Here is an 11,119-nt window from a genome sequence, read left to right as displayed (position 1 = left end):
CGACTGAACAATCGCATCTATTTACATGTACGTATGCATTGTGTGCGTGCACATATGTATTAGTTCCAGTCAATCCGAAATCGTTCATTTTACAGTCTTTCATTTTTCAAAATTACACCTTACAATTCCACTGTTTTCACGAAGGAAGGCATGATTCCAGGTTTCGAGATATAATATCGTATTTCTATTTTGGTCTAGTATCAGGTATATTTTTATTGAAAAAATAAAACAATGAAACAATACAGCGTGGTTCAATTTATGAGCCTTAAACGATGTCGATCAAGCAAGAGATCATCTAATCGCTTCTAGCCGGAACTATTAGTAAAATATACAGTCGTATAGACAAATTCAATGGAGCTAGTTCAGCGGCGAGAAACCTGAAAAGTATGGAGGCACCAAAATGGATCCCAGCATGAGATAGCTGCTCTGGCGAATACGAGGAATGGTAATCAAGGAAATGCTATAGTCAGTCCTTACCGACTGCGTTGAATGTCTTTTATTGCGGCTATTATCAGAGGCTATATGCATCGCAATTTAAAAGAGGGTATAACAGCCGTATTCTATATGCAATTCTGAACAAAAACACACCAACACATTTTGTTTTTACGCAAAAATAAGGATATGGCACGACAAATAAGTAGTCACGATCACGGTTTTGTATTTTTCATGCCATTTTGTTATTTTTGCGTACAACTAAAACGCGTTGGTGTATTTTTGTTCAGAATTGTATGTAGAAATCGGCCGTGACGTCCTTATTTACGTTGCGATGCATAACCTCTGATATTGGCCACGATGGAAGACATTTAACGCAGTCGGTAAGAACTGACTATATCATCCTCTTAAACGAGAAGACTGGAAAAAGCCTGACGAAAATAAAACAATAACGTAAATAACAAGTAAATTATTTTTATCGATTCAGAATAACAAGAATTTGACTACGTTTTTTTAATTTGCAAAAATACAAAGTTTATTGAAATAAACCAGTAGATTCAGACTAATTCACGTTACATTATATGTTAGATATGCTACAGAAATCGTGACGACGAACAATTTTTTCGATGCATACCAAAAGTGGAAGTAGTAAAAATTATATTGGTAAGGATAATATTTCCTTGACAAGTTGTTAGACAACAATTCCCGTTAAGTATAAAAAATTATAAAAAGAAGGTACAGAAGCAACGAAGAAAAAAAAACCAAGCGGAAGTTGTGTATTATAGTTCTTATCGATCAGCTGTCGACTACACGATAATTTAATTTCGAGTTTTAATATACTATAGCAAATTAACAGTAGTGTACAGATATAACGTATACGTATAGGTTGTGTAGGCATGTACACCGGTGTGTACGAGGAGGTTAGCTAACGCGAATAAGTATACGAGAAAGAGGTAGGGCTCGTATTTAGGAGCATCGTATTAGTATTTCGAGTTTTAGTTGAAGGCGATCTACGAACAGACTATCTTCGGATCGTACAAGGGGAAGAGGAAGATACGATCACTGGTCTACACGTGGTCGCGGCGGTGTTACGTCACGCTGTACGGAATAAAATTCGAAGTAACGTAATTCGCGTGCAATTTAAAAGTTTGAATAGACACGACGAGAGTTAAATAGCTCTGGATAAACCACCCTGTAGAAAAAAATTGAGGCAACTAGAGAGTGATCAGCCTGGGCAGTATCGCGCAACGAGTTTCCGTCGCATAGAAAAACCAAGGGAAAATTGGGGAGCAGCTTGATTTCCAAACGTCGCGGGCGAGTCGCGAAAACGAGAAATCGCGCATTCGCGAATAATCTCTTCACCTCTCGACCAGATGGCGACGGTGTCCTGTATCAGCACACGTTGCCTGTTGCGACGGGGCGACCTAGGAGGGGGGAGATTCGCAGTATGCATCGGTGTGGGTTAGAGTGAGTGATATTTCGCGAGTGTCGCTTGCCTCGCCGGGCCGCCGCCGCTGCTCGGAGGGGATACCTCCCGCGAAAAATCCTACCATTTTCAGTGCTATTTGGGCTTAAGGACGTCCTCCTCGATCGCCAGGGGTCAGGGTATTTAATCTTGGTGTATCGGGCCCGCATATTTCGGCCAAATCGAGCCGGGAACCTCGCTGAAACTCCGCTTGAACATATAAAAATAAAATAATAAAATAGCGGCAGAGCTTAACACCGAAACGGATTCGGAGAGGCCCCAGCATTCGTTGTGTGCCGTGTTTCTGCTGCCTTCGCGTGCTTGCTGCTGCTGCCGCTGCTGCTGCTGTGGGCAGGCAGTCTCTGTTGCCGAGTGCCTTGGTTCAGGCCGGAAATACTGAGTACTGTTAAAAGGACGGGGGTTACGTATGTGAGAACATGATTTTAACACATGAAAAGACGAAAAAATTTCAAATACCATTTTACAAGATGAGAAAAGAAAAAAGAAAGAAAGAAAGATTAAAGACAGACACACACACACAGGCACGCGGATTGAACTGAAATTTTCTCAAATGTAACTTCTTTTTACCGGAATGTCGAACACTCTTTTGACAACCATTTCGACGCCGGGACGGGGGATTGCGATTTATCGTTAAACCCTGTTGCAAAAACCAAGAACGAAGAAGCCAGCACGACTACGGATGAGGGCAGTGATCTCTCAGGGAGCGGCGACCTGCGAACCGTCCATAGATATACCTATAGGATATACTCTCCTCCTCGCTACGCAGACTGGCGATTCTGGCTGGCTGGCTGGATGGCTGGCTGGCTGGCTGGTTGCAGACTGGAGTCTGGGACAAGGATTCTCTCTCTCAATATCACGTTCTATACTCTTCGTGTGTGTAACCGAGGACAGAGTCACACGTTCGAAAAGAGAATTTTTCAAACCGAGGTAAAATACTCACACATACCAATGAAATTATAAAAAAATTATTCTACTAGTCCGTATTATCAGTAGTCTCTCTCTCTCTATCATACTTCGTCTCTTTCTCTCTCTCTCTCTCTCTCTCTCTCTCTCTCTCTCTCTCTCTTCAGTTTCGTTTTTAGAATTGTCTGATCAATCGGTAGATTATATCGACCAACTGTAGGTACACAGTGAATTATATACCAAAGTTAGAGAGACCGAATTTCGCGAGGCATCTCTTTTCGCTTATTCGTAACTCGTGATACTTTTTGTTAGCCTCCACGTTGAACGGAAGCTGTGAGAAGGCTGGTCGATTAATTTATACCGCGAGATGTGTCAATAGGTCGTTACAGTTTTCTTCGCAAACAAAGAACTGTATCTAACGTCACCGAATCTGTTCCACGGACATTTCGGCGACCGATGTCTCGAGAAAATTCGTCGAGATGTGTACCGACGTCGAAGATAATATCATCGCTGAATCCGCAGACATCGGTGTGGTTCAACGCGAGCATGGACAACTCGTCGTCGCTATTGTCATAATCTAAGCTAGGAATTAATAAAATCTCTTTCGTAACACAGCGTGTCGGTTATTGGCTTTGCTTATCGAAGTAAATATATATAATAAAACACTCCGGCGCTGATTATAACAACGGTGAAAACGATATACATATTCAGAATCGCCAAGCTCGCTCATTTTCTGCGTCTATACGAATATTATGTCTGAATGTCGATAATTTTTACACGTTTCTCAAACTTTTTCGCTACCTTTTCTACACTGCATATTACACAGGGTATAAATCGGGGCTCGGATTCACACCCCGTTTCATCGAGTTCTCTCTGTTACTACACATTACGCCTCGCGAGTACGAATTTGCTCGGTAATTCGACGTTTTAATTCTTACGGTTGAACGGTACCAATTGGTAAGTGGGGATCATGTCTTGACTTGGTCTCCAACCGTCCTGCGGCTCTCTAGTTGGTGTCCGTACACACATAATGGTTTCGAGATATACTCTGTCGGCCTGACTCGCTTATTCCTAGTTTTATAAATACCTATCTACATATTCCTGCGCGATTGTATAACCGAGAGGAGAACACCGTTTCGCCGTCTACTCCACGGAGAGAATTATATATTTTTCTCTCAACCTCTCCACTTTTCTAACGCACGCATAATTATCTTCATATACGTATACGTACCGTCCACCAAATGGACTCATTTTGTAAATAATAATAATAATAACAACAATAATAATAATAGTAGTAATAGTAATAATATACACTTGTAGCAAATGACAATCGATATATTTATAAAAAAAAAAGAAAAAAAATTCAACGAATCCGTGATAACGTCTCTCGCTCTCGACGCTCGTGGACGAGATTGACGTTTATGAAATCGTTATACGTGAAACGGAGCTCGGAATATAAAATTTCCGAAAAATTATCGACCATCGTCTAGTTGCGTGGGTTTTTACCGAGTATCGTGATCAATTATGCAGATTGATTCTTTGTATTTCTTTGGTCAATTTCTCGAAGCCACGAATCTATAAGACGGGCTATGCTGCATCGAGTTTTCCATAAAATTCAAACCGTCGGCTCTTATGGCCGCCATTTTAAACCAGCTTGAGTCGTGCATCGAAATCATTATACGTGTGCATACCGGACGTTGTTACACGTATGTATATCACCACGCGTCGTCGGCCAGCATGGCTCGCGTATCCATTTTCAATTAATCGAATCGACGATTGATTGCAATAGTGATCGGGGAAGAAAGGAAAAACTAATGAATAAAAAATTAAAATTACCGACGTACACACCGTGTGACTCAATATTCTGGGCATCGAAGAACTTGAGCTTTTGTCTCGTAACATAAATTGTACATAATGTATGTAAAAAAATACAAAATGGCTCGTGGACGTCGCGCGGAGAAGTTTCGAACTGCGAGAGTATGATTCGTATAGCCAGCCGTGTATAATAAGGCCTACGCTGAAGAAAAAAATCCAACGAATCGTTGGGTCGTTTCAGGAGGTGACACGTGTCCACGGCCGATGAATTTCGTTTTAATTATTCCATTATCCTACGCACTCTGTCGATGTGTACGTGAGCTCGGCATATTTACCACAAAATCGCGCACCGTACGTGCTTCTGTATATTTTTATGTATTACATGCTAACGGGTTATTCGACGCGCGAATGTCGCCGATGGTGAGAATTGAACGGATGCCATCGGCTACAATTCACCTTGTAACAATTGTTGGTGGTTGATTGAAGAATCATTCGATATATTTTCCAACGTTTAGAAGATGTGCTGAAATTCATATGTCCTGTAAGTTTTTTTTTCTTTTTTTCATTTACTTCTTTCCATTTCACGGTTTAAAATTTACGTAATCGGTAGTGGTACTGGTCTGTAAAAAATATTGTACAGTCTGCGGATATTTGATTTGATGAAAAAAGTTATCCGAATTTCACTTTGATTAAGAAAATTCTTATCGATTTTATTAAATAATATCATTCAACGATGCTTACCAACTAAACCTATTTCTTTGACATTCCATGCTATCAATTATCGGATGGAATTGTTATTTCAGAATATTGATCAAACTGTCTTCAGTTGGGAGAAAGTATCTACTGTAATTTATAAATTTTTTAAATTAAAACTTCACGCTTTTTGAGTAAAAATCGAGCCACTGCAATGAGCAGTGAGATTTTATTAAATATTTTTCTAGATTTACTGCCGTAAAATCTCACTCCTGTCGGATTTGCTCGGTTTTTACTCCACTAAATTTAGAGACTATAATGGTAGAAGTACGTAACGCAGAATTTCCTTGAGCTGAGTAAAGTTTTTTTTTTTTTTCATCTACTTATTTCAAGGTAAATAAGAATAAACAATTTCTTCGAAACAACGAAACACGGTTTAAGAAATACTTTTTACGACTTAAACTTTGCCAATTGCGTTTTTCTTCTTTCTTTCTTTTCTCAAACGAGCGATAACGAAAGAAGCAAAAATATTTTTTGTCACCTTTGAGAGTATAAATCGCATGTTAATCACTAACGCGACAATCAGCTTGCAGGGTGTAAAATAAAACGGTAATATTAATCAGGACGTAAAAATAAAAAATGACACAGGGAACCCGGTTCCAATTGAGTTCATGTACTGATCGGATCAGTTGTACATTTTTTTTGCAACGGAAGAACGAAGATACGCGAACCGTCGTATCGCACGACTCTACATGCGTACGGTGATCAGTGATCGCGTTGAATTTTAGGCCTACGCGGACCACCGCCGCGGTATTCGCCGCGCATTTTCGCGACTTCGAGATTAAACTACACGTCGCTCGATTACGTGCGACATCGCCTGATTATTTCATTTGGTAAGCCTAAAATCGCATAATCAGACTACCAGACGATTTTTGCGAGGAAAATGCGAAAATCTTATAATTCGGGATCGAGCCCTGGGCTTTCTGCAACATTGCAAAAACGTTGAAAGAAAACGTTTCGAGTCTGTTATACCTCATTCTGAACTACACTAATCTCATATTGTAAATGAGTGATCGATTAATGGTCTTTCAGGAATAATAAAAAAAGAATGAAAAGGTGAGTGGAAGAGGGAGAGGGAGTGACTCAAATGGCCTGATTATTATAATATACGAGCTTTCGGTTATCGAGACGAATGAATTCTTTAATTATAGGATTTTTCGTACCAAGGATTACCTCAATATCGTATACGTGGAACGCACACGTGGTTTTCTCAATCCACCCTTCCTCTTTTTCATTGCCCCGAGTAAAATCCACCATTTTGTAAAACGCGCTGAGTGTACAGCCGTTGACATTTTTTCCTCGATTATTATACCTCCGTTCTACTGCTATAACACTTGCCAACATTCACGATAATTAGTTTGGACTCATATTTTAGTACGCCAGAACAATTAGATCATCGTCTGTCCGACATGTGTCGCTATGTATCTGTGTACATGCATATTCATATGTACAGCATATTACCGATGTGAACAGCAATGGAAAATCCAAAATATTTTACACACGATATTTATTACGCTTTGATTCTTATCATATAATATTGCAAAGGCTTTTTCAGAATGTAAACGAAACTCCAGTTACGGTAGGAGTTTTTTTCTTCATACGTATGTCAGAGAGAAGAATATAAGGATAATTCTCTAATCTCTTTTTTCAAACGCAATCCAACATTTTTTCAGCATTATTATATGTTACATTACAACAGCTTATATATATACATATATACATATTGTATGATTGCGTTGCGGTTAGAAATGAAATTAAAACAAACTCTATAAGGCTAATCAATTTTTTGACGAACCGTTATAGCACTTCAATTTCGCGATAGTAGTAACACGAGGCGCGATTATAGCTTACTCAAGCCACACGTAACACGCGGTGCGGCTGGCTCCGTCCGGCTTGACTTATTTTTGCACTTGAATTGCCGATGATATGCCAAGCTCGTTATATTTGCGAAAATGAATAAATGAAAAAGAGAAAATAAACCACACACACGTGGACATCATCGCGTAATTTTATTCTACATCTTTTGTAGAAATAAAATATGACCACACGACGTTGGTAATGTGAAAAAAAAATCGTAATTTTTATTTCTTCTCGACGCGTAATAAACGAGTTTTGCGCATACCGGCCACTCACTTCAAATCTCCGAGTATTCTCATGCAGATGATTGGCTCGTGGATGTATATTGGCCAAGCCTTTGCGGTTGGTATCGCCTCAAATTATTAACCAGGCAGAATAAAATACTCGATTCCATATTTGGAAAAGGAAGCTTTTGATTTTTATAACTCGAAAAGTACTTCTCTCTTATTATTTTCCTTCCTTCTTTTCACACTACGTTACTGATGCAGATGTAATAAAAAAAAGTAGACGTTTAAAAAAATGGATATAATAGCCTTTTTATGGAATATGCTGTATGCCATTGGCTCTGTTAAATTGAATAATTTTCAATATTCCAAGACACTTTGCAGGTGAATGAGCTTGAAAAATATTGACGATACCGGAAGTTGAATTCCGGATACTCGATCCTAGCAATTTCGAGGCCTATCATATTCTCTTTTTACGCCGTATTATAAATCAGACATGGATACTTTATTCATCTCTAGATCTGCAGTTTGAGACAATTTTTTTTTTTACCTGCAATAACTTACGCACAATTTTTTTTTTTTTTTTTTTTCTATCAATAACATCTTTTAGTGCATTTTCTGCAAACACATATACCCACCACTAGTATATATACTCATATACTAATTATGACGCACCAAAAAATTTTAAGAATTGAATCATAATGAGGTTAATAGTATTTGGAAACGTACTGTCAGAATAAAGAAGAGAAAAGATTTATTTGCCCGATTTAGACGCGAAATAACTCGCGACCGGTCGTCGTGAAATTTGACCGAGTGGCGTGAAATTTTTAGGCTGTATAATATGTTTCATGTTCAGATATCGGTGAGACTATAGCAATGTATAGGAGAGCGATATGAGACATACATATATGTATAGCAAGGGATACCCACACAGGCCGAAAAAAGGCCAAAATTAGGTATTTCTGGCTGGCGTGGATGATTGTAGTCCGGACTCAAAGAGCTTGAACGAAAAATTATTTTACTTTGAACTCGTCAAATTGTTTCCCATTTTACAGTCTGATGGATGTTTTAATCATGATGACTAGGACCAATCACTCATTTTACACGAAAGATGGAAGGATGTGAAATTTTGAGTTCTATGTACGTTTTTAAAAATTCAAAACATGCATGTAAAACAAGTCAGCTTATTCTGGCTGGTATAGTCCACAAGTACCAAATAAATAGAATATCGTGTAACAGCGTAAGCTTGCAATATCAGTCGTAGGTGAACCGATGATGAATATTGCAAATACGCGAGGCAAAAAGACCGTTGCCTCCTCGTTGCACACGATTCTTTAAATAACCAGAGTGTATTACGCGGTTTTTCACGAAGCAAGAATGTGAGGTTAGGGTCGCGTAATGTCAGACTTTCATGCAACAGCGCACGCGCGCGGTTCAGAAAATAACACTCTTAACTTCTAGGACTCGAAAGTGGTATTTTTAGTACTCCGCGCATGCGCATTTGCAGACTCACTCGACCGTCATAGAAACGAGTACTTTGTGTACGAAAAACACTGATGAAAAGACGCGTAAAACATGCTGGCATTATATAAATACATTTGTTCACCTTTCCTTATCTTCATGAGTGATACGATAAAGCGAGGAATTGACCTCTTTTTCACCCATCCGCTTATTCGCAATATTACATCTATGTATACTTTTTCCATAATTCTTGTACCTACTATCCTTCAGAGCGTGAGAGTGTTTTAGAAATTTTCACTCTTTTTACTTCGACTGGATATTATGACAAATGCCAGGATAGTGTAACTCAGATGATGCCGTTGATTTTTTTTTTTGCGGCAATATTTTGCAACTCATATGAAATAAACGTCTAAGCGGTATAAAGAGAGAGAGAGCCATGGGATGATTGCAAGTGTCTTTGTTACGTTGAAAAAAATATTGAAAAAAAAATAATAATAATCACAACACCGATTAAATAATTGCCACGACGAATTGCTCTTGATGAAACTGACTTTGTGATTTTGAAATTTACATTAATTGCCTAGCCTGCCATCTAGGGTGGCGCCATATTGTTTTGCGACGGAATCGGGCGTAGCCAGAACGACAATGAGAAAAGTTTCACGAAAATAACCTAACCCAACCCAACCTAAGCTAACAAAAACATCATTTACGTCCCCGAACATTGTAGAATATATAGAACATTAGTCTCTTAGTAAGATGCAGCAATTTATATTCCAAGTCCAACGCGAAATTTAAGGTCGTAAAAAAATCGAGGTTAATACCCGGTTTTACGCCTGCTCTGAGATGGCGCTAGAATCGCTAATGAGACGACAGTGTACAAAAATAGTCGTGCAGCCTTTCTTCTCTCCGATCGTATAGTGAACGTATCGCAAAAATATTAGCATCGAGTGCATACGATCGACAAACTCCGGTTAAAATTTGTCCACCGTATAACCTCGCAGATTTCCCGCAGCAAGAAATCGGATCGAAAGGGGTAACCGGTATACTATAGTCAGAGAATCCGCGTCTCTTTGTAAAAGAAAAAGACTGAGAAAAAAAAAAAAATTGCTCAGGGTATAATATGACAGGGGCGTAATGTTTTGGCCCGAAGAAGGGTGTCGTTACAGGATCTAGGCGCGCGTTACAATAGGGGTAAGTTTCGCAGCGGACTGCAGCCTACACAAGAGCAGTATAAGACATTAGTTAGCATCTATAGACATCAGGACCAGTCCGGTCCGCCACCGGGCAGACCAGACATGCAGCGGCGACAGAACTAAACAAGCAAGTTGTGGTAGGCCTCTGGGCCAAGGCTTCCCTTTGTCGAGAAGACGTCGAGGGTCGCGGATCGGCGGTGCGCTTGCGCCCTTCCGCCAACACCACCACCTCCTCCTCCCCCTCCTCCTCCTCCTCCTCCTCCTCCTCGCCGTCGGACGGGGTGGTCGACGATCCTTCGTCGTCGTCGTCGTCGTCGTGGAATCGCGAGAGGGCCGAAGAGGTCGCGGACTCTGTCTCACGTCTGTCTAGTCCGAAACGACGGTTGCGGGATCGCTGGGAGGAGAGGATCGCGTCGGGACGAGGGGAGCGGCGCGATGGTGGTGGTGGTGGTGGTGGTGGTGGTGGTGGTAGCGGTGGTGGTAGTGGTGGTGGTTGTGTCGAGGCGTCTGCTCGCCGGTCGGGCGACCGGTGCTGCCGGTGGTTGGCTGCGTCTCTCCTCCTCGTACCCCTGCAACAGACCGAAGGAACGACCAACGCGGCAGCCTGTCGACGGCGTCGCTGCACCTAACCTCTGCTCCGCAATCGCCTCGATGCCCTGCGGCCCTCCAGTTAGCAACCCCCGTCGCCTTGTCGTCCGTATACGCCGTGATTTATGCGCGATTATTTCTTCGTGGGGTGGAACGAGGATCGACTCGTCGTGCAGAGATAGATAGAGCCCTTCGCACTATCAATCCTTTCATTTATCACGGTTCATTTTTTTTCTACCTACTAATTGTGGCAAAAGGTTACCATCTTCTACTTCTTCGTGTCTCTTGTACGTTTTTTATCTCCTTTGGATCGTTTTTTTTTCCTCGTGCCTGATTCAATCACAATTCGAGTACTTGTCATCTACGTTGTTTGTCTTTTCGCGGTATTTATCGCACTCATACGTCGC

General features: G+C 40.7%; 1 protein-coding gene across 1 annotated transcript in view; it reads left to right on the top strand.

Moving 5' to 3' along the window:
* The first annotated feature begins 1,794 nt into the window (after positions 1-1,794).
* LOC124409389 overlaps positions 1,795-11,119 on the top strand; it is a 29,325-nt gene continuing 20,000 nt past the window's right edge. The window contains exon 1 of the mRNA XM_046886974.1: positions 1,795-2,845. Coding sequence (XP_046742930.1) covers positions 2,598-2,845 — 248 coding nt within the window. The 5' untranslated portion in view covers positions 1,795-2,597. The remainder of the gene's footprint in view (positions 2,846-11,119) is intronic.

The sequence above is a fragment of the Diprion similis genome, chromosome 8 (genome assembly GCF_021155765.1).
Source record: "Diprion similis isolate iyDipSimi1 chromosome 8, iyDipSimi1.1, whole genome shotgun sequence".
Classification (NCBI taxonomy): domain Eukaryota; kingdom Metazoa; phylum Arthropoda; class Insecta; order Hymenoptera; family Diprionidae; genus Diprion; species Diprion similis.
Note: the sequence above shows the minus strand (reverse complement) of the source record. Positions and strands in the feature narration are given on the sequence as shown.